The sequence below is a fragment of the Triturus cristatus genome, chromosome 7, assembly GCF_964204655.1.
Source record: "Triturus cristatus chromosome 7, aTriCri1.1, whole genome shotgun sequence".
NCBI lineage: Eukaryota > Metazoa > Chordata > Amphibia > Caudata > Salamandridae > Triturus > Triturus cristatus.
In genome coordinates this window covers 251,596,932-251,622,152 of record NC_140590.1, presented here as the reverse complement: position 1 = coordinate 251,622,152, position 25,221 = coordinate 251,596,932, and the positions used below count along the sequence as shown (strand labels likewise).

Here is a 25,221-nt window from a genome sequence, read left to right as displayed (position 1 = left end):
TAGAATGAAATACAGAGGGGAATGTTAGCCTACTTATCTGATTTATTACAAATGATCATTCTTGTATAGCGGTTTCTAGCTCAGTTTGACTTTTAGAGATGGCTTTTGGCATGACTTGTAACGGGTTGACGGCAGAATCTATTGTGGGATGGATGCAAACTGACAAGATCTGAGACTAAGGGTAAATTCTCCAGAATGATGTATCCGACAGTCCCAATTATCCACTTGTTCCAGCCAAGATAATGAGAAGTCATATGTCACTAAGGAAAAAAGGTGTGGTAGGAAAATACACAGAAGACAGTGGTTTAGAATCAGCGGCAGCTGGCACAGATCGGGTGTTATATTCCATATATTTACCCCAATATAGGCTCAGGTAACATCGTAACCTTTCACCTATACTCTCCCCTAAATTACACACATAATGGTTTTTGGGTTCTGACCTTTTACCTAGATACGACACTGCACACAGAAGACGGGATTTCCCCTGGTAAAAGCCTCATACATTATGCATGAGGATTCTTAGAAACGAAGCAGGACTACCATCTCCTGTATAATAACTATGTATAAAGTTCATTCCCGACATCAACCTAAGTCAGACAAGTGGCACAGAAAGGTAGAACCCTGCGGAGACCTTTGGGAATATAAACATCACATCTTGCTGAGACAAACAGAGGAGATCAGGATTTCCCTGCTGACGCACTGGCGCGAGACGCTGAGGTTCCTGAATGCAGATACTCCAGCCCGCAGTGGTCTAATATCCCTTGCGGGGTATCTAACTTAAGACCAAGACGGGGTCCCACAATCTCTCACTTCAGGGAATGGGGTTGACTATATCCCAGAGGGATTCTTGGCTTAACACCTACATACAGGCTAGGTACACTTAGGTACATCTAATTAAGGTACCATCATAGGAGTACGCATTTTATTGTCATATATTTTACATACCTGCCTGCATTCATGGTTATAGCAAAATGGTAGAAATGTACCATCCTTTTACTTTCTTAGGGCTTCTAATCATTTATATCTGTTACTGTCTAATGGTTGTTTCAGCACACCTATTTTACACTAGAATAACGACTGTTCAATAAATGCTTATTGAAAAACGTCCATACCGTTAATTCTGTGTATCTCTCTGAGACTAAGTGAGCATGAGTGACTAAGCGAAAAGTAGTACACTGTTTCCACGATCCCTGATGGATCAGGGTTGTCATGTTCGATAGTTGTTAAGAACTATTTTCTCCTTGATAAGAAGAGGTTTCTAGTGACACTGTGAGCTAGCTGGTATACAGGCTGACATATTAATTAGGGGTGTCTACAATCAGTCTGACTCCAATCCTACAGTATATGTTGTCTAAACTCGCAGATCCTATGCAGGTTTTATAGGAACTTCACGACATGGCGCCCAACATGGGATGCCATGCCGTGCAGATCCTATACAGGTGTTATAGGAGCTACACGACAGGGTGGGGGGCAGCTGAGTGAGAGGGTAAAGAATACAAAAACTTACCCCCTCGCTGCTTCTGACGCTCTCTCCAACGTCATCTCTGGAACAGAGCACGCAGAAGCACCCAGACTTCCCTGAGGCAATCACAACGATCCAATGCAGCGTTGCGATTGGTAAGCACCAAGGCTCCCCTGTGTCAATCACAGCGCTGCAATGCAGGGTTGCAATTGGTCTGAGTGCAGTAATTCGGCGCTCAGCCAGGTAATGGGGGCCTGGGCATGTTCTCCACCCAAGCGGTAATGCAGCCTTGGTGAAAAACATTCATGCACACTTTAGGGAGTGCAAACCACTCCTCCCCTCCCTTGTCAGCAGCGAAGCCCTGCCCCATCCCGACCACAAAGCTGCTGCAACAAGGGGAAAAAAATGATAATAACCTAGAGTTATTATCATTTTATTTTTACTTTAGTGACACTGTTTAAAAGCAGTGGGTTGACGCTTCTCCGCTTTAGCAGAGGAGCCGCTACTGTTTAGAATGGCAACTACTACAGCAGAGGATCATGTCAGAAACACTGCTCGGTAATCTTCAGAAAGAGGGAGACAAAAAAACAATATGAAACTGGCATAGTCACTTGCCTGGCACTCTCAAAAGGAGTACAGTGACTAGCGCCAGTCCTTCCAGGAACTAGGCCTGGAGCTAGATTTGCCTAGAACTTGATTCAACATCGCTGAAATGGAGTGAAGGCAGCACGCTGATGATGAAATGTGCTTGCAGCGGTAGCAGGATGAGCTCACACTGACACCACTGAGTTACTGCTGAGCTGGAGAGAGGCAGCAGGCTGACAATAGTTGTATAAGTGAAGCAACAAGGACGTAGGGAAGCACAAAATCTGGCAGAATGTATATCTATCCATAAGGACCCCGAGGTCCTGTCCTGTTCTCAACCTGGTAGTGAGGCCCTTCCAATGGTAAACTAGCTTCCACATTCCTGTCCTTTCCACTCTCCACGCTTAACCTTTTTTTAATGATAAAGAAGGGTTCAAATTCTACATGCCATGAAGAAAGTACTGTAATTGTATGATCCATCCCAATGGTCATGACAATCCAAAATTTTAAATGCAAGAAGAGAACCTTAATGGAAATAAATAAACAACACATAGACAACAGACACACTACAAATGAATTTCTCAGCAGCACAAGCATAGACATTTATAGCTCAGGTAGCCAGTAGGCATATCAAGAAAGCGATGAGACAGGCACGCGAAACAGCAAAGGGAGTTAAACGCTTGCCAGAGGAAAGATAAATCACAAGCTTGAATCCTGGCAAGACTGGATCAGTGTTCATCCTCTTGAAATCTGTGAACAGAATAATATTGAAATGAAGGAGAAGCAGATACATGAGCTGGAACCCACAGTCAAGAAGCAACAAACAACACATTCACAAAGAACAGCATGAAAAATGCAAGAAGTTATTCATGCAACCTGGTCCTAGGTTGTGTCAAAGGGCAGCTATCTGTGAGTAGCTTGCAATAAGGTAGATATAAACTGAAGGTTCTGATGGATCTAGTGGGGCATGATGAGAACATTCTCATTTTGGCATGCCAGATGCCAGGAGAATTCTTAACAGCATTTGTTGCAAGGTTGGAAGCACTGTATTGCACCTTCAACACATTGTCGACGGAGAATGCAATTTTATCTGGTGAGCAGGCGAAAGAGAAAACGATTAAAGGAAGTAGAGCAGGAAAACAGAGATATTTCACACACCATTAAGGAATTCACAAGACACTGAGAAGAACAGAGAGGAGTGTTGACAAAAATAGGATGAACAAAGATCAGTCAGCAATGAAACATCTCATCCAAAAACGTGGCACGCAATTCCAGCTTCCTGTGACACACAAGGAGGAAGATCAGAGCAAGGCAGAGACTTGGTCGATCAGGGACTGGGCCAAGCAAACCATAGGCATGCCATACATCTAGTGGGTCATCAGGATTCCAGAGCCAACCACAGGGTCTGCATATTCAAAGGTTTGTGGAGGAGCAACCTGCTAAATAGATGTTGTGTTTTTTTTTTTACCGGTGCCCACAGACTGATGGATTCAGGAGGGATCTGCATTTCCCGCTACTTTGAGGTTCGTGTCTGCTCTGTTTGCGAGGGGAGATAGCCACATCACAAGAAACTGGGGGTGGGTGAGTTTCACCCAGGCAGGGAACACATTCACTGGGATAAAGATAAAGGGGTCGAAACGTGTCTGCTTAATTGGTCTACTATGTTTCGAGTAGGGGAAAAGAAAAGTATACATGCACTAGGATATCTGAGATAGAGATCATCAGTTCAACATTAATGGATCCTCATGTGCAAGTTTCCCATAAGAAAAGTAGAACTGGTTGTTAAAAGAGACAGGAAAAAACGGAAATACTGAATCAAAAGGCAGTGAACAAAATTCTGCCCGCGGGCAAGATAGGATAGGCCTGTATGAAGCATCGGACTGAGTAATAAGTCTTCAAGTGCACAAGGGTTGGATGCAAAAAGTCTTTGTAGGAAAGAGTATCTGCCAATGTTCAGAAATACCTTATAAACTGAGCAGAGGAATGTGGAAAGACTTCCTTTGTCTTCTCAACAAAAGCCAGCTAATACAAATCTGGAAAAAATGATACCACCCCTCCCAACAATCGATTCTGAAGACCTCCCCTCCAACTAAAATTGATTTGCGCATTTTTCAAATAGAGAATTGATTAAGGTCACGTTTTATTCAGGGGCAGTAATGGACAGTTCAAATCTGCAGAAGCTGCTCTCCTTTGAAGAAGGGTTGGAGTGAATCACCTCCCTGACATATCCTTAAGATTGGCCACAATGGGAATGGGATTAAACTTCCACTCGGGCCTAGTCTTAAATCAATTACATTTTGGATCGAAGGGAGAGAGAAAGTATAGGAATAAAGCTAATTAATAGAGGCTGAGAAAGGACACCACTCCTGACTGAGAGTAGTCATTCATAATTTGACCGGCTTCTTCCCATTATCTTCATATTTGAAGCAATTGTATCTTAAGAAACCCTGCTTTTTGTTGTTTAGAAGTGCAGACCAAAGATCAAAATCCTTAAGTGATTATTCATAGAGTGAGGGACCACACAGCAGCCTCGTGTTAATGTATGGGGACATTCAGGATAATGGATGTTAGAACAAAAGGAAGTATTTAATTTAAATATTTCTAACCGGTTTGATGAAGTGCAGTGTGAGCAGCTTTTAGCCTATGCAATACCACGGGCAGTGCTAACCTATTTCAAATGTCTGCTAATGATGAGGCAATGGGCTCACAGCAGGTTTAATAGCATTTGGTTTGTATAAATGTCAGACTGTCTAAAGACTGCCCAGCAAATCGTAGTTTTCATAATCGTACTTTTCGTTTTAGTTCTAATCTGTCCCACTCAACTACATCTTTGTCCGTACAATCCATAATGGTGTGTTTCCTATGTAAGGTACACAGAACATAGCAACCATCATATAATGTACAAGGGGCTTATGAGAGTACAAGTTATGATTTCTACTTATGGTTTGTCATTAGAATTGGCTTATCCTCGTTGGATCCACTATTGCCAGACCGACAAATCCTTTTCTCATCTTGAAGCTCCCCAGGTAAATATAAAGGTCTTGAACTGAGACTTCTTAAATGGTGGGATCACCTAACTCAGGAGGTGATCTCTTGTATCAATGCATCAACAATCTCAAGTTGCTGCAATTTAGAATTCATTAAGAAAATTAAGTAAACTAAGACATGTTACTGTATCCGTTCGATGCAGCGGGCTTACAAGAAATCTCTAAAGCATAACTTAGATGTTGAACTGAAAGTACTACAATCAAAATATGTGAGCTTCCTAAACAATAAGAAAACTACATTTTTAACTAAAAACTGAGAGGAAATAAGCAAGGCAATAAGTACTGGAAACTCTCAAAGCATCTAGAGACTGGTGAGCAAAGCTTTAATTGTATTTATTTAACACTAGAAGGATCGGTGGCGGATGTCGCTTGGATTGCGTCCTGCTTATTCTTAATCATTCCACTGAAGATAGTGCTGGGGTTCTTTGGTAAAAGTGAGCCTTAATTCACCTAGGATTATTCCAGGCTTGGATTTGATATGAATGAATAAGGGCCGTTGCCCATGTGGACTAATAAAAAAGCTAATTTAAAACAAGTTTTATTTGATTGTTCCCTGGTTTTCCCTTGGGGCAGCAAATACTTTGTGTGTTATTCCTAAAACTGTAAAACGTCTTTCTGTTTCTCCTATCATTAGTCTCAAACAGGCTCTGGCAATAATGCTAGCTTACCATAGTTTTTTATTCAAGAATGTCTTGACTTAGCTACGGATTTTAGTGCTTCTCATAAAATGTGCCTCATATTCAGTGTTTTTAATCTTATACACAAAGTCTCATACACATTCAGGTGGTCTTTCCTAGATGCAGTATGGTCACCTTCAGATTCCACCTGCTCTCTTGCAATGTGTCTCCAAGTGTGGACAGACTTCTTACTAACAGTATTTAATTTATACATTCTGCACAATCCCAAACCTTGTTTTGATCTCCCAAGACATGTTAGAGCAGCTGCTGCCTTTTGACTAGGTTCACGTGATAGAAATACTACATACACACATACATGCATTGATTAAAGTAAACGGGCAAATGCTTAAAGATTCCTTCGAGTCACCCCTGACCTCTCTTGCGCGACCTCCATTTACACAAAATATCATCAGTGAAAGTACCATTGCTCCCCAAGATAACCAAACAAAAGTAAGGGTGCTTCATGGTCCATTGAAAGTTGAGTACATCTCAAACTGGAAACCAGGCCGGTGGAACATAAATGGAGTATCAAATAAGACCCCAAATAGAAACTTATTTAGGAGGCTAAACATATAACATACAAAAAAGACACCACTAAAGCCTGAAACTATAATACAGGTAATAACCTAAAGGAGACTTTTAAAATCATTAATGGTTTATCTCACCCCCCTACTTCTATTTCTTTCCAATCTTTTTGTGACCAAATATCCTGTTATTTTTAAATAAAAGATCAATATGGGGAGAGGAGTTGGCCTGAGGGCTAGGGCAGTCGATCTCGAATCTGGGAAACCGGGTTCGTCTCGGCAACAATGCTGAGCATCCTTTGATTCTGGGCAAATCACTTAATCTCCTCTTGTCTAACAAAAAATAAACTGAATGTGTCCTCATGTAACGCAACTGGTGCTATGTAAAGCGCTCTGATACCGGATACCGGGTCAAGTTTGCGCTATATAAAACTCTGAAGAAAAAAAAATATATATATAATGTGCTCTTCAGTCTCACAGAGAGAGCATAAGCAAATGCCACAAAGTCAAAGGAAGAAGAGGTGGCATTATATTATAGGGAACCTATTTTTCAATTCCTTGAATAACGGATTCATCTTACTTCAAACATCTAAACTGCCCCTGTCTAGACCACGTTTCTAAACAATTTCGATCCAATTTATATCAATGTAATTACTAAATAAACTCCAGAACATTCTTTAATATTGTACAAAGTCTTGAATCTGCCTTTACACTCTGGAATTGTTCCAAGCAAACTCAAGCAAGATGTAGTAGTTAAGTCAGTTTAAAAAAAGCCCAATTTGGACCCGATGGCACAGCTAATAACCATTGAGTTGCATTGCTTCCTGTTCCTGCCAAACTTCTTGAAATCATTGTTGCCGAACAACTGTGCACTTATGTGGAAAATAAACATATTTTGTGGAAAGCCCAGGCTGGTTTGTGTCCTTGTGGAAGCAGAGAGTCAGCACCAAGTGCAGTTGTCGATGGTCTATTGATGGCTGCCCACATTAAGCTCCCCAGTGCCCTAATTCTACTGGCTCTGTCAGCAGTCTTCGACACTGTAGATCAGTGCTTCTCAAACATGTTAGTACCACTACCCACTTTTTAGTACGTCAAACTTTTGCAAACTAATTAGCTTTAATAGAAATGAGATGGGCGATTTTCTTAAAGTAACTAATGCATCATCTGGTAGCTGATTGGTATTTACTGACAGCACCATTTTCATTCAAATGGTCACTAAATTTGCACAGACATACAGTTTTACTGACACAACTATAGTGCACAAAGAGATAATGTGTAGAAATCGGGTTTCAGTGAATATTTATTTGTGCATCACCAAGTTAAGTGTCTTGATTTGTTCCTTTTAAAATCTTTGTTTCCGTCACTCTTCAGAATGACAATACAAATGTGCTACATTTTTGCTTTCCTAACTGCTGCATGTGGATAGTTTATCAGTATTTACATTTTGTTGTGTGTTACGAAAGAATGACATCCTACAGCCTTTCCTTTCACACTTCATGTACCAGAGCAAGATTGTCACATAATTAACTTTACTTTTCTTTCTCTGACTGCAAAGTGAGAGGAGTTTGTAAACACCAGTGCCCAGGTTAAAATAAACTGGCAGAAGAAGACCTAGAAGGACATTTGACCTCGGTCTTTGACAGCAAATGTGACAAAATAAATGTAAAATTTAAAGGCAGCTTAATTTATTGGTTGGACTTTCGTGACCCACCAAACCCGACCCTCAGTTTGGGAAACACTGCTACAGATCAAACTCTTACGCCATCTAGATTATCTGAATGTGATATTAAAGGAGCTGCTCTACTTTAGTTTGAATCCTTACTAAATACTCTAAGGGGCATATTAACAAGAAACAGGGAAAATTACCGCTAAGGGCGCTTAGCGTTCATTTTTTTAAAGCCCGCTATCGCTGGATAATATCACCTGGTTATCACGTTTTTAACCACGCTAACCGCCTAGGCGATAAAAAATCCAGCGATAGCGGCTTTTTGGGAGGTTATTGCTGGTAATGCAGCGATAAAACTACTAGGATAGGGATATCCTTGTTGATAGCCCATGGTGGATTTCGCCATGTAATCCTCTTCCCATTGGATTACATGGCTAAGTCTGAAAATTAGCAGACGTAAAAAAGCAGCGTTAGCGCTGCTTTTTTTGTCTCTAACAGGGTTAGCGTGAAGCTTGATAATAGGAGAAATGTCGCGTAGCGACATTTCTCCTATTATTTTGCTCTGGAACGCCCACTTTGCATCTCATTAGAGATGCAAAGGGAAGCGTAGTGAAAAAGGGTGCTAACATGCGATTTTGTATGTTAGCACCCTGTTGTTGATAGGGCGATATTTTTATCTCTGCTTCTTTGGCTTTTAAAGCCAAAAAAGCAGAGATAAAGCCCTTGTTAATATGCCCCATAGAAAGTAATGTTAAGTGACTTTTGCTCTTCTTCCTTTTCATTGCAAACTGTAATGCCACAGGGCTCAAAGATTTCACCTCACCTGTTTAATATTTATGTTAGACCCCTTCTCTGTATCATCAGGAACTATGGGTGTCTCTTTGATTCTTTTGCTCATTTTGCTTAACTTTGTATGCTTACTGGTCCAGACTATTCTATAGAAGCTTTGCAGGACTGTCATACTAGTATCGAATGCAGAATGGACACAAACTGGCTGAAAATAAATATGGAAAAAACGGTGGTACCATTAGGGGCGAAGATCACTCCTCCTGGCATAGTATTCCGTTGGCCCACTATCGCAGGCCGAAGCCCTGACCCACAACCCTATTTCAATCAAACTTCACATTTTAAAATTTAGTCTAAATTGAGATCGAACTCCCAAGTTTCCTGCTGTTGTCTCAGCTATTTCCCTATTCCTTCCTAAATGTAATCCTATACATCCTCTGTTACCTGACTCCAGGAAAATGGTAGTTGCAGCCACTAGTAGTTTATTCTTATTGGCACAAATATGGGCTCTAAATTATTGTAAATTAAATACATAATGACAAACAAAAGTATAACTAAAAAACGAATAAAGAATGGAAAGAAAAAAGCATTGGAACAGTATTGATCCATCAGCCCTGGCACTGAAGTACACTTCTTTTTAGGTTGCTGTGAACATGTGATCAGAAAAATAGCCATCATCCAGAGTGCAAAAGAACCACTGGTTGACACAGGCTCACCCATTAGCGGATGCTGTACATTGTGCTGGGAGCAGGGCTCGAGTCGGGGTACCACGCAGGTGGATGGCGTCCCCCCCACTTCTTTTACTGGGAGCTCGATAACTGGAGCAAATGGAGCCACACATTCACTCTTTGGCCTCTCTAGGGCGAGATCGGAACTCATTCAGAACGCTGCTCACGCGTTGGCTTCTCTGATGCAATCGCATCCAAGGGGTGAGCGAGGGGAGGCAATGAGTCTGATGGTGCAAGCCTCCTTTCGTGATGTCACTTCTTGACGTGACATCAGCCTCCCCCCACTTCTTTTTTAGGACTCGTACCCTGGCTGGGAGGAATTAAAGACAGAATGGCAGTTAAACAGACCAATAGATGAAGAGTGCTGCCTTAAAACCCTAGCCAGCGGTTAATTTGAGCTGGTTGTTTCCGGTGCTGGGCACCGCACTTTAATTGTCAACACTGGCACTTATGACAGCCGTCATCTGGGAACGGTGTCACGCTAATTTAGAGATGAACAAAACAACAGTTTATTATAAATATAGTATATGTTAAAAGTGACTAATGTCTCCCTTCCAAGCCATTCTTATAGCTGAAGGGGCCTGGAAAAGTCTAAATTGTCATTGGCAGCGCTGGCAGGGGCAATGGGTGGAGCAAGTGACCACCTGGCGAGATCCTTTTTGTGTTAAATAATTTTTATTAATATAAGAAAAAGTACCAAATTAACAGTAAACATGAGGTGGAAAAGTTAGCATGGTAAAAAGAACAGCATGTTAGAAATTAAGCACTGAACCCTCCAATGTTAGAATATATATGGATGTACTTCTTATTTATGAATTTTGTTTGATTACTTGAGCCTGTTGAATCGCTAAAGTTATCTTTTAAAGTTGTCTTGAGTTCAGACCTAATGAGCTAACGCAGAGGATAGTGAAAGAACTGAAAGCCAGGCAATAAATGAGCTCGGATTTATTTTTCATTTATTTATTTATACGGTTTTGTATAGCGCGAATGCGACCCAGGAGGGTTTCAGAGCGCTTCACAGTTGAGGTAGGTAGGATACCAAAGTGGGAGCAGCACAATCGTTACAAATCGGTTCAAGACGGGAGCCTGACAACAACATGATTCGGAACATTTAAAAACAGGACCGGACGCATCCCATAATAGAGAAGAGGAGGCACCGTACACAGAAGCAGGAGGATCAAAGCCTGCCAACACTCTCAATCCCCGGGACACACACATGTAAAAGACGAAGATCAGGTCATGGGAGAGAAACATTCCATAAGTAACATACAAAGTTGTGCAGTGGTCTGTAAGCCCAGACGTATACCTGTGTCATGGACAGTCCTGGCATCTATCGGAGAGCAGAGCTGCACTGAGGCGGCTGAACCAGGGCCTTAGGGCAGGAACATCAGCATTAGGATTTGTTTCACTTCTGTTTTGAAGGTAGGGTAATGAATGGGCTCCAAACCAGGGAGTACAAGCAGCCGCCCTATTCCTCTGTGGTGCGGCAGGCGTAGGACAGGAAGGGAGTTGTAAGTGTGAGAGTGGGTGAGTCCGGCTGCAGCATCTCTGTCCCTCGGCGGTAGGACAGGAGGGGAGTTTTAAGTGTGAGAGTGGGTGAGTCCGGCTGCAGCATCTCTGCCCCTCGGTGGTAGGACAGGAAGGGAGTTGTAAGTGTGACAGTGGGTGAGTCCGGCTGCAGCATCTCTGCCCCTCGGTGGTAGGACAGGAAGGGAGTTGTAAGTGTGAGAGTGGGTGAGTCCGGCTGCAGCATCTCTGCCCCTCGGTGGTAGGACAGGAAGGGAGTTGTAAGTGTGACAGTGGGTGAGTCCGGCTGCAGCATCTCTGTCCCTCGGTGGTAGGACAGGAGGGGAGTTGTAAGTGTGAGAGTGGGTGAGTCCGGCTGCAGCATCTCTGCCCCTCGGTGGTAGGACAGGAAGGGAGTTGTAAGTGTGAGAGTGGGTGAGTCCGGCTGCAGCATCTCTGCCCCTCGGTGGTAGGACAGGAAGGGAGTTGTAAGTGTGACAGTGGGTGAGTCCGGCTGCAGCATCTCTGTCCCTCGGTGGTAGGACAGGAGGGGAGTTGTAAGTGTGAGAGTGGGTGAGTCCGGCTGCAGCATCTCTGCCCCTCGGTGGTAGGACAGGAAGGGAGTTGTAAGTGTGAGAGTGGGTGAGTCCGGCTGCAGCATCTCTGCCCCTCGGTGGTAGGACAGGAAGGGAGTTGTAAGTGTGACAGTGGGTGAGTCCGGCTGCAGCATCTCTGTCCCTCGGTGGTAGGACAGGAAGGGAGTTGTAAGTGTGAGAGTGGGTGAGTCCGGCTGCAGCATCTCTGCCCCCGGTGGTAGGACAGGAAGGGAGTTGTAAGTGTGAGAGTGGGTGAGTCCGGCTGCAGCATCTCTGCCCCCCGGTGGTAGGACAGGAAGGGAGTTGTAAGTGTGAGAGTGGGTGAGTCCGGCTGCAGCATCTCTGCCCCTCGGTGGTAGGACAGGAAGGGAGTTGTAAGTGTGAGAGTGGGTGAGTCCGGCTGCAGCATCTCTGCCCCTCGGTGGTAGGACAGGAAGGGAGTTGTAAGTGTGAGAGTGGGTGAGTCCGGCTGCAGCATCTCTGCCCCTCGGTGGTAGGACAGGAAGGGAGTTGTAAGTGTGAGAGTGGGTGAGTCCGGCTGCAGCATCTCTGCCCCTCGGTGGTAGGACAGGAAGGGAGTTGTAAGTGTGAGAGTGGGTAAGTCCGGCTGCAGCATCTCTGCCCCTCGGTGGTAGGACAGGAGGGGAGTTGTAAGTGTGAGAGTGGGTGAGTCCGGCTGCAGCATCTCTGCCCCTCGGTGGTAGGACAGGAAGGGAGTTGTAAATGTGAGAGTGGGTGAGTCCGGCTGCAGCATCTCTGCCCCTCGGTGGTAGGACAGGAAGGGAGTTGTAAGTGTGAGAGTGGGTGAGTCCAGCTGCAGCATCTCTGCCCCTCGGTGGTAGGACAGGAGGGGAGTTGTAAGTGTGAGAGTGGGTAAGTCCGGCTGCAGCATCTCTGCCCCTCGGTGGTATGACAGGAAGGGAGTTGTAAGTGTGAGAGTGGGTGAGTCCGGCTGCAGCATCTCTGTCCCTCGGTGGTAGGACAGGAAGGGAGTTGTAAGTGTGAGAGTGGGTGAGTCCGGCTGCAGCATCTCTGCCCCTTGGTGGCAGGACAGGTTTCTAGTGATGACGTTTGCTGCCAGATACCAGGAATAGCAATACTGCTGAGTAAAGACGAAAGGAGCCTCTCGCAAACGTGTCTATATTTATAATTTATCACAGATAAAAGCAAAACCATGCATTATTTAGTGCTCGTGCCTCTCAGGGGCGGTGGAGGTTCTGAAGTGAATGGGAGCCAGCGTGGTGCAGCGCCATCTCTGTGGGACCTCACCTCATCCTCCAGCACACTAGGGGTGTACCATCATCTTCCTCACGTGCACACTACACCCTGGGATATGACTTCCCTAGCACAGAACATGGCAAGCACCAGGGCAGGACTCCATAAGTAGTGGGACAATTAGGACTTCACAAGAATTGGGGCAGGGCTGCACAAGCCATAGGAATTTACAAATACCAGGAGGAGTTTACAAGCACTAGAACAGGGCCACAGGACTTCACAAGCATTAGAAAAGGGCCACAGGATTTCACAAGCATTAGCACAAGACTTTACAAGCGCTCAAGCAGGACTTCACAAGCACTAGAACAGGGCCTCAGGACTTCACAAGCATTAGAAAAGGGCCGCAGGACTTCACAAGCATTAGAAAAGGGCCACAGGACTTCACAAGCATTAGCACAAGACTTTACAAGCGCTCAAGCAGGACTTCACAAGCACTAAAACAGGGCCGCAGGACTTCACAAGCATTAGAAAAGGGCCACAGGACTTCACAAACACTAGAACAGGGCTGCAGGACTTCACAAGCACTAGAACAGGGCCACAGGACCTCACAAGCATTAGAACAGGGCCACAGGACTTCACAAGCATTAGAAAATGGCCACAGGACTTCACAAGCATTAGAAAAGGGCCACATGACTTCACAAGCATTAGAACAGGGCCACAGGACTTCACAAGCATTAGAAAAGGGCCACAGGACTTCACAAGCATTAGAACAGGGCCACAGGACTTCACAAGCATTAGAAAAGGGCCGCAGGACTTCACAAGCATTAGGACAGGGCGCAAGACTTCACAAGCATTATAAAAGGGCCACAGGACTTCACAAGCATTAGAAAAGGGCCACAGGACTTCACAAGCATTAGAACAGGGCCACAGGACTTCACACGCATTAGAAAAGGGCCACAGGACTTCACAAGCATTAGAAAAGGGCCACAGGATTTCACAAGCATTAGCACAAGACTTTACAAGCGCTCAAGCAGGACTGGACAAGCACTAGAACAGATCCGCAGGACTGCACAAGCATTAGCACAAGACTTCACAAGCACAAGAACAGGTCCGCAGGACTTCACAAGCACTAGAACAGGGCCGCAGGACTTCACAAGCATTAGGACAGGGCGCAAGACTTCACAAGCACTAGAACAGGGCCACAGGACCTCACAAGCATTAGAACAGGGCCACAGGACCTCACAAGCATTAGAAAAGGGCCACAGGACTTCACAAGCATTAGAACAGGGCCACGGGACTTCACAAGCATTAGAACAGGGCCACAGGACCTCACAAGCATTAGAACAGGGCCACAGGACTTCACAAGCATGAGAAAAGGGCCACAGGATTTCACAAGCATTAGTACAAGACTTTACAAGCGCTCAAGCAGGACTTCACAAGCACTAGAACAGGTCCGCAGGACTTCACAAGCATTAGAAAAGGGCCGCAGGACTTCACAAGCATTAGAAAAGGGCCACAGGACTTCACAAGCATTAGGACAGGGCGCAGGACTTCACAAGCATTAGAAAAGGGCCACAGGACCTCACAAGCACTAGAACAGGTCCGCAGGACTTCACAAGCATTAGGACAGGGCGCAAGACTTCACAAGCACTAGAACAGGTCCGCAGGACTTCACAAGCGTTAGCACAAGACTTTACAAGCGCTCAAGCAGGACTGCACAAGCACTAGCACAAGACTTCACAAGCACTAGAACAGCGCCGCAGGACTTCACAAGCATTAGAAAAGGGCCACAGGACTTCACAAGCATTAGAAAAGGGCCACAGGACTTCACAAGCATTAGGACAGGGCGCAAGACTTCACAAGCACCAGAACAGGGCCGCAGGTCTTCACAAGCACTAGAACAGCGCCGCAAGACTTCACAAGCACTAAAAAAGGGCCACAGGACTTCACAAGCATTAGGACAGGGCGCAAGACTTCACAAGCACTAGAACAGGGCCGCAGGACTTCACAAACACTAGAACAGGGCCGCAGGATTTCACAAGCATTAGAAAAGGGCAACAGAACTTCACAAGCACTAGAACAGGTCAGCAGGACTTCACAAGCATTAGGACAGGGCGCAGGTCTTCACAAGAATTAGAAAAGGGCCACAGGACTTCGCAAGCACTAGAACAGGTCCGCAGGACTTCACAAGCATTAGGACAGGGCGCAAGACTTCACAAGCACTAGAACAGGTCCACAGGACTTCACAAGCATTAGGACAGGGCGCAAGACTTTACAAGCACTAGAACAGGGCCGCAGGACTTCACAAGCATTGGGACAGGGTGACAAAACTTCACAAGCACTAAAACAGGGCCGCAGGACTTCACAAGCATTGGGACAGGGCGACAAAACTTCACAAGCACTAGAACAGGGCCGCAGGACTTCACAAGCGCTAGAACAGGGCCGCAGGACTTCACAAGCGCTAGAACAGGGCCGCAGGACTTCAAAAGCATTAGAAAAGGGCTGCAGGACTTCACAAGAATTAGAAAAGGGCCACAGGACTTCACAAGCACTAGAACGGGTACGCAGGACTTCACAAGCATTAGGACAGGGTGCAAGACTTCACAAGCACTAGAACAGGGCCGCAGGACTTCACAAGCGCTAAAACAGGGCCGCAGGACTTCACAAGCATTAGAAAAGGGCCACAGGACTTCACAAGCACTAGAACAGGTACGCAGGGCTTCACAAGCCTTAGGACAGGGCGCAAGACTTCACAAGCACTAGAACAGGGCCGCAGGACTTCACAAGCATTGGGACAGGAAGCAAGATTTCACAAGCACTAGAACAGGGCCGCAGGACTTCACAAGCATTGGGACAGGGCGACAAAACTTCACAAGCACTAGAACAGGGCTGCAGGACTTCACAAGCATTCGGACAGGGCGACAAAACTTTACAAGCACTAGAACAGGGCCGCAGGACTTCACAAGCATTGAGACAGGGCGACAAAACTTTACAAGCACTAGAACAGGGCAACAGGACTTCACAAGCACTAGAACAGGGCAAAAGGACTTCACAAGCATTGGAAAAGGGCCACAGGACTTCACAAGCATTAGCACAAGACTTTACAAGCGCTCAAGCAGGACTGCACAAGCACTAGCACAAGACTTCACAAGCACTAGAACAGGTCCGCAGGACTTCACAAGCATTGGGACAGGGCGCAAGACTTCACAAGCACTAGAACAGGTCCGCCAGACTTCACAAGCATTAGGACAGGGCGCAAGACTTCACAAGCACTAGAACAGGTCCGCAGGACTTCACAAGCATTAGGACAGGGCGCAAGACTTCACAAGCACTAGAACAGGGCCGCAGGACTTCACAAGCACTAGAACAGGGCCGCAGGACTTCAAAAGCATTAGAAAAGGGCCACAGGACTTCACAAGCACTAGAACGGGTATGCAGGACTTCACAAGCATTAGGACAGGGCGCAAGACTTCACAAGCACTAGAACAGGGCCGCAGGACTTCACAAGCGCTAAAACAGGGCCGCAGGACTTCACAAGCATTAGAAAAGGGCCACAGGACTTCACAAGCACTAGAACAGGTACGCAGGACTTCACAAGCATTAGGACAGGGCGCAAGACTTCACAAGCACTAGAACAGGGCCGCAGGACTTCACAAGCATTGGGACAGGAAGCAAGATTTCACAAGCACTAGAACAGGGCCGCAGGACTTCACAAGCATTGGGACAGGGCGACAAAACTTCACAAGCACTAGAACAGGGCTGCAGGACTTCACAAGCATTGGGACAGGGCGACAAAACTTTACAAGCACTAGAACAGGGCCGCAGGACTTCACAAGCATTGGGACAGGGCGACAAAACTTTACAAGCACTAGAATAGGGCAACAGGACTTCACAAGCACTAGAACAGGGCAAAAGGACTTCACAAGCATTGGAAAAGTTCATAGGACTTCACAAGCATTAGCACAAGACTTTACAAGCGCTCAAGCAGGACTGCACAAGCACCAGCACAAGACTTCACAAGCACTAGAACAGGTCCGCAGGACTTCACAAGCATTGGGACCGGGGGCAATACTTCACAAGCACTAGAACAGGTCCGCCAGACTTCACAAGCATTAGGACAGGTCCGCAGGACTTCACAAGCATTAGGACAGGGCGCAAGACTTCACAAGCACTAGAACAGGGCCGCAGGACTTCACAAGCACTAGAACAGGGCCCCAGGACTTCACAAGCATTAGGACAGGGCGCAAGACTTCACAAGCACTAGAACAGGTCCGCCAGACTTCACAAGCATTAGGACGGGGCACAAGACTTCACAAGCACTACAACAGGTCTGCAGGACTTCACAAGCATTAGGACAGGGCGCAAGACTTCACAAGCACTAGAACAGGGCCGCAGGACTTCACAAGCATTAGGACAGGGCGCAAGACTTCACAAGCACTAGTACAGGGCCGCAGGACTTCACAAGCATTGGAACAGGGAAACAAGATTTCACAAGCATTAGCACAAGACTATACAAGCACTCGAGAAGGACTACACAAGCACTAGCACAAGACTTTACAAGCACTATAACAGCGCCGCAGGACTTCACAAGCATTAGAAAAGGGCTGCAGGACTTCACAAGCACTAGCACAAGACTTTACATGCACTAGACCTGTGCCACAGGACTTCACAAGGATTAGAACAGGGCGACAAGACTTGCCAAGCACTAGAACAGGGCCGCAGGACATCACAAGCACTAGAATAGGGCCGCAGGACTTCACAATCACTAGAACAGGGCCGCAGGACTTCACAAGCATTAGGACAGGGCAACAAGACTTCACAAGCACAAGACTTTACAAGCACTCAGGCAAGACTACACAAGCACTAGAACAGGGCCACAAGCCATCACAAGCACTAGCAAAAGACTTTACAACCACGCAGTCCAGACTACACAAGCAATAAAACGTAATTTTATAAGTACTAACAGGATTTCACATACACTAGGACAAAGCTTTACGGGAAGTAGCTCAACAATTTACAAGCAGTGGTAAAGGACTTCACAAGGACTGAGACAGGACGGTACAAGCACTAATACAGGACATCACAAGCCCTGGGTTAGGACTTTGTAAGCTTGAGCATAGGACAACACAGTCACTAGTGCAGGACATCAAAGGCATTGCAACAGGACTTCACAGGCACTAATACGGCACAAATTTACAAGCACTAGGGTGGGATGTTGCAAGCAATTTAACAGGCATTATAACATTCGAATTTTTGGGAGCTCCATTGAAGACAATGAAGTGCTCCGGGCTTCTAAAGGCTGGTAGATGCCTGAAACACTAACATTCCAAAGTTGTGGTTCACTTCTGTTACTGTGAACAAAGGCCTAATGTAGCTTCAGTCCCCTTGTGCTCCATGAGTCCTTTGTTTTACAAATTAGAACATTCTGCCCTTTAGTGGCGGAAAGTTTTAATTGCCTTATAGCCCTCCATAGCTGGGCAATGCCAGCATTAAAGGCCCGCTCCCTTGTTAAAGGCCTAGCAAAGGCGCAGGCCTTTAACACTGGAGCGGGCCTTTAATGGCCAGTATAGCCCCCTATGGCGGCTATAAAGCTATATTGGTACAGGCTTTCACAAGCTCACTGTGACTTTGGCACGTGAAGCAGAAAAGTATTATGCACAACTACCAGAACTACAATGTTCATTTCTAAATGGTATGGAGCATATAGACCCACTGGTGCACTGTCTAACTACATTGAATATAACAAAAATATATACAGTCCACTCTGCTAAATCTAAATGTAAATAACATGATAATTACAAAATGAAGAAATCGTGTATGCTAGAGTTAAGGTGGGTTATAGAGGAACAAATTATATGATCACAAAATAACAAATCAATTTTGCGTCATCATTACCAGGTCTTGTTGTTCTGACACTTTTCACTGTGCTGGTGAGTGGTAGTTGGCAGTTATTGTTGATCTAGTCCATCTCTCATGTCGATGATTTGACTGCCAGTCCTTGTTGCTTCGGTCTTGTTCTCAGCACTGTGTTGGTCAGTGGTTTGCCAGTTTATGGTGCTCATCCTTTTATCTCTTTTTTTTTGTTGTTGGTTGATACGTCATTTCCGCACTTTTTCTGTGCTGTGTTGACCACTGGTGATTGACAGCTCTTGTTGCTCTGTCCATTTTCCTCTCCTGTGTTGATCAGTTGTGGTTACCAGTCCTTACTTCTTTGACCCCGTTCTCTTTGATGTGTCTGCCAATGACAGGGCCATCCCTTGTTTCCTTGGCTCTGTGCCACCTGAGCTGTGAATTGATGATGGTTCATACCTTGATTCCCTAGCTCTTTTTCCTGCTGTATCAGCTGATGATAACTACTGTACCTTACGTCTCGCCCTCTTTCCACCATGCAGAGTTAGTAGTTTGCAGAGGGAGGAGTTGCAATTCTGTGGGTTGTCCTCAAGTAATATAATCAGGGGCAGTAATACTGAACGCATGAAAACATTTGTAACCCATCTTAATTCTGCAATCAAAACAAGTATATTTAAATGTTTTGTTTTCCAGTTTTTTTCTTGCGTAATCTCTGAATCGCAGCTAAATGGTGCATTATTCAGCAAACTGGCTCGAGAATAAATTTAGTTTTGTGCAAGAGGATTTCAACATTATTGTGAAATATTATACCAAAGGCACTAGGCCTAACACATGTTTTGTAAAAAGCATAGGGTAAAGCCAATTGGCATTTTGGGGTGGATTGGTATTACTCGATGTTAAAGCCTACAGCGAGGTATTTTGTTGAATGGAATCTCATTGGCTACCGTAGTAGGCAAGAGTTTTTATGTTCACCACCCACTCTGACAAACCTTGGGGGTGAGGGGTGCAATGTGATGATTCTGTCAGACCCTGTTGAGAAGGGCTGTACATTGTTTTGTAAGCTGTATTGTACTGTATTGTATTTGTAATTTTATAACTGTATGCACAATGGTTGCCAGTTTATGTGCCCGCAGTAGTCCGGTGTTTGGTGAAGTGTAAAGCCAATATTTGAGCGTAACAGCCGTATCAGTTCATTGGGAGAACCATTCCAGATTTCATAGGTTTGATCTGATTACTATCAAACATTATGACAAAGCCAGTAAGTGTCACCGACTGAATGCATTAAAAACAATAGCCTTTTAAGGCGGGCTTGCTTTCAAACTGCTCTAGAGGCTGCAGGCAGGTCATTTGTTGCATAGAGTTTCACAGATTACTGCAATAGGTGACAGTTAGTGCATTGGTGATCTACCCGAACAAACTGCACGACAATAATCCTTATTAAGCTCCCTTGTGCTCTTAGTAGGGGGGGCATTACGCTTTGCAAGCGTAATTTTGTGTACATTTGTACTTTTATGACCGTATGCCGGATGGCTGTGTTTTGTAAAGCTTACACTCAGTACAATGGGCTTAAGTTCATTATGGTGACAAGCCAATGATAAAGGATAAATTCCTGATTGTTTATTATGAAAAATTACCATAAAGGCAGTACCCTGACATATTGACTGTGAAAAGCATATGTTTAAGTCAATAGGCATTAATGAATTTAAGCAGACAAATAGGCTTTTTGTTACATGGAATCTCATAGATTACCTTAGTAGGCAAAGGGCTTTGGTGTTGGTTACCCCCTCCAACAAATCATGAGTACAGAAGATTTGCACTGCACTTGTTAAGCCAGATTAGGAGAGATACTAGTTTGCTTTGCCAACTGTAATTTTGTAGACATTTGCAATTTTATGACTGTTTACCTAATGATTGTCTTGTGGGAAAGCGTATGCTCCTGAGATGCGATGGTTATGGTGACAAGCCAATGATAACAGCTATAGCCTTGAAGCGTGTGTAGGGAAATGGTATGCCTGATGCCATAGGTCTAGCCTGTGTATAATGAAATATTATTACAAAGGCAGTAGATCTGGGTTATTTAATGTGAAAAGCATATGGTAAAGCCAGTAGGCCTGCAGCAGTGGATTGTGGTCACATTATGTTATAGACCATAGAAAGGTATGTTTTTGGTCACATATATTGTGTTGCTGACCCCTTAGACAAACTCTGGGAGTACAATTTCACTGTGATGATTCTTCTAGGCCCTATTGAGAGGGACTATATATTGTTTTGCAAATTGTAATTTTGTACACATCTGCTTGATGGTTGTCAGCTTCTACACCTTCTGTAGGCCTGGGTTGTATATAGTGTCAAACCATTCCTAAAGGAAAGAGGCCTTATCAGTTCACTGAGAAAAGTTATGTCCAATTCCTTAGGTGTGATCTGTTTACAATGAAAAGTTATGACAAAGCAAGTAGGCCTTATGTGTTGTGAAAAGCATGCATTAAAGGCAAACAGCCTTTAAGGGTAGATTGTTATTACACTTTGCTAAAGCCTGTAGGCAGGCATTTTGTTACATTGAATCTCGCAGGTTACTGTAGTAGGCAAGAGTTTTGGTGCAGGTGACCCTCATGAACAAACCATGGGGTAATATTAATAATGGGAGATGCGGTTCTGAGTAGGTGCTGGGAAAAAGAGATAGGTGAGAATAGGAGGATATTTAGCACTGGTGTTGAGAATCGGTCGATATTAATATAGTGAGAGGCAGGGGTGGGTTGATTTTGGATAGGAGAGAGGTGGGAGAGGCTGAACATTAAGAAAGGCAGATGCAGGTGGCAAGAAAATTAGGAAGGAGAGACAGAGGTGAGTTTATATTGGGAAAGAGGCAGGAGTAGGTAGATTTCTTGAGATAAGGAGTGAAGCCTGGATGAATAAAACGGGATGGAAGGGGTAAGAGTGATTGAACTGCAGGACAGAGGTGTGTGGTTTAAAAATAGGTGTGTGTTGGGAAAAAATTACAGTGGATTGGTGTGATAATGGGAATGATTTAGGTGAACAACGGAGTTATAGAATAGGAGTGAGGGAAAGAGTCTAGATGCTGAGAAGGAGAGGGGAACAGTGGGTGGATTTTGGAAAGAAGTGAGGGCAAATGGCAGTGTATAGGGAAGGTAGCAGCCACCAGAGAGTGGAATAAGAGAAGGACATTGGTTGACGGGGAATACATAGAAGGTGGAAGAGGTAGAGATGGGAAGAGTTTAGGAAGTAGTGAGGGTGCTGTTGGTGCCCACAAGTGACGGGGATTGCGGTTGATGATAAAACAAAAGAGTGAGGTAGGAGTTGGAAGACTTTGGTAATGAAATTGAAGACGGTGCGTACAAGTGGACTGAATGGTAGCAGAAGGTGGATGTGGCAAAAGAGTGGGGTATCAGCTGTTGCAATATATGAAGGAGTGAGTGAGGGTGAGTGGGTGAATATTGGAATGGACTGGGACATCAGTGTGTAGATTTTAAGAAGGATTAAGGATACAGTAGGTGAATGCTCGGCTGAGATCTAATGTTGGGTAGCTATTGGAATAGAGTCTGTCTGAAGTTGGAGGATAATTGAAAGGAGAGTTAGAAGTAGGATGAATGCACTCTACATTGGTTAGTACAATGTGGCTGCTCTCCAGTCTTCACCTTCTTTTGTTCTTCTTTGCAGAGATCTCTGTCAGTCTCCTATCCGTCATCGTTACATTTTGCGGCATTGTCCTTCTGGGGGTCTCACTCTTCGTCTCCTGGAAACTCTGCTGGATTCCTTGGCGGGATAAAGGATCGTCTCAAACTCCGCGCAAGGACCATGGTCACCACGGGCTTCTCCACCACTCCCATTATGGGGACCTGCTGGTGGAGCGTGTGGAGCTGGGCCCGGAGATGCCCGAGCGCTCCTATCTGGACATGGACTCATACCCTGATACCAACATCAAACTGAGCCAGACGTCCCCCGACATCCCTGTGGAAAATCAGGTCACCAGCAAGGATGCACCAATCCCCAATGCACACTCACACCAGCAAGTGGCAAATATTGCACCGGCACCCAGGTAACATTTCACTGCTCACTTGCCTTGCAGCACTAATCACACATTTTATACCCTACACTTAGAAGCATGCAGTGTCCTGAACAGACATGTAAGACTGCACTTCTAATGTCCCTTTTCTACAATAGTCATCGTCACCATGCACCGCACAAAGAGGCTTGCAAAGCCCTGCACTGACAGGAAACCTGGCAAGCCAGACATTCCTTTTACCAATAACCATAAACTCTTTTCATTGCGCTTGCAGTACCAGGAAATGCCAGGTAGTATCTCACTGCCCACCTCCCTAATCCTGTCCTCTGAACTAGGTGCCTTCAGAGCCCTGCACTGCCAAGTAGCTTTTCACTGCTTATCCACTTTTCATTAATAATCATGGTAGCTGTGCACTGCACCAAGGGGCACTCAGCCCTATGCACTGTCATGTAAAACCTCCAATTGCTCCCTTCCATTTCAGCAATGACCTGGGTTGCTGTGAAATGTGCTATGGGACTTGCAGTGCCCTGCACTGCCACAGAGCCTCTCTCCTCTCCTCTGTATCAGTAATATAATGAAGCTCTTAATTCAGCACTGTATAGGAGCTCCTCGGAATAGGAAATGCTCTTGTCTTGTTGTCTAGTCAAGATAATCTCCATAAAGAGTCATAGGGAGCTCTGGATAAATGTGCCCTAGAGTGGGGAGTGTTGTTATACCAAAGTCTGGATAGGAAGCCTGCAGCTGGGCAATAGTGTTATGCAGAGAGCTTGAAGATCATTAATGAGGTGAACAATGTTATCTAGAGATCTGGACAGGAGACCCTCAATGAGTCGAAATTAGCTATACTGGATTCTGGAAAAGAGTTATCGGTGTAGGGAGTAGTGTAACACTGAGGTCTGGGCAGGAGATGTACAGTTGGGCAATAGTGTTATCCGAGAGCTTGAAGATCACCTGGTGTAGAGCGGTCTTATATGGCTAGTTTTAGGGAATTCTGAAGAAGAGTTTTGATTAAGAGTCAATCAAAGTGATGAGTAGTGTTACACCCAGGTCTGGACGAGGAACAGTGTCACACAGAAAGCTTGAAGATCATCAGTGTCAGTGTGTGGAGTGGTCCTATCCAGAGTTCTGGACAGAAAACACAGCAGGAGAAGTTGTTTATATGGACTTCAGGATAAAAGTCACTCAATGTCTGGAGTGGTGTTACGCCGATGTCTGGTTAGGAGACCCTCAACTTGCAAAGACCATTGGTGTGGCATGTGATCTTAACTGGAAGTCTAGATAAGAAATTCTCAGTGTGAGCAAAAGGAATAACAGAACTCTAGATAAAAGAAACTGAGGGTGTCATTTTGAAAGCCTGGGAAATTCCAATACCATCCCTTAACATTATCCCACTCTGCTGAATTACTTCCTCGTTCTGGGTTGGAATGAGGTATAATCTGCAATATTTGTTACACTCCCAATTTGTGCAGATTTGACCTTTTTCGAATACTTCTTCCCCACTTCACCAGGTACTTCCTTTCAAAATATGAACAGGAATAAATATTCAGGGTGTGCAACTTATAATGCTAAATTGTGCACAAAAACCTGTTTGCACACCATTCGGCATTAGCAGCCAAATTCAAATAATGGCCTATTGTTGGAAGTGGTGCTATATTGAGGTCGGTACCACATGGCCTCAGTTTAGAGACTTTCATTCTAAAAATACCTGGATAGGAGACACTCATTGTGGAGAATGGTCTTCTGTGAGGTCTTGGTAGGGGATGCTCAATTAGGAGAATAGGTTTATATGGAGCCCTGTGTGAGGGACCACTGGGGAATGGTTAGGCTTATATTGAAGTAAGGACAGGAAATCCTTAGTTTGAGGAACAGTCTTATGGTCTTATTATGAGTTTGGTGGTCCCCCAGTCGGTCCGCCAACGTCGTGCCGACAGGAGGACCGTCAAGCCTGTTGAGCACCCGCCCGCCGGATTACAACTGAAATCCATTAAGAGTGAGCGGTGCAGCACTGGTCTCACTGTGGTGGAGTATAAGGCTCATAGCTGAGCATTAATTTCAGACGCCGCCAAGACAGAGCCTGCATCATGAAATTACATAGTGTGGCATGCATGCCACACCGTGCAGAAATTGGTGGGTAATTCTGTGGGGCACAACATGTGCACCCCCCGCATGCACCCCGAGGCCCAGGAGCAGCAGGGGGCCATATTAGTTCCCCTTTAGTTGCCTCTCCTTCACCCTTTTCATGGCGGGCTGACTGCCATGAAAGGGGTGGTAGACAGACAACTCGTAATATGCATTGTGGTACCGCAGCGGCACCACAAGCATATTGCTGTTCTCTTCTGCTACGTGACCACCACAGGCCCTAGATCCCCAGTGGACGCGGCGGTCCTGTAATGGTCTGGCCACCACACTCTGAGTACTGCAGTTGGACCTGCAGCAGTGGTGGTGGTCAGACCAACACCGCTAGTATGGCGGTCCTGTGGACCGCCATAGCCATGCTCATAATAAAGCCCTTAATACAAGATCTGAAGAGAAGACCTTCAATGTAGAAATGGTATTAT

At 45.2% G+C, this 25,221-nt stretch overlaps 1 protein-coding gene across 4 annotated transcripts in view; it reads left to right on the top strand.

The window, feature by feature from the left end:
* SYT3 (synaptotagmin 3) overlaps nt 1-25,221 on the top strand; it is a 630,220-nt gene that overhangs the window by 383,454 nt on the left and 221,545 nt on the right. For all 4 annotated transcript variants that reach the window (XM_085616126.1, XM_085616128.1, XM_085616129.1 and 1 more), the window contains one exon: nt 22,318-22,696. In XM_085616126.1, coding sequence (XP_085472252.1) covers nt 22,318-22,696 — 379 coding nt within the window. The remainder of the gene's footprint in view (nt 1-22,317; nt 22,697-25,221) is intronic.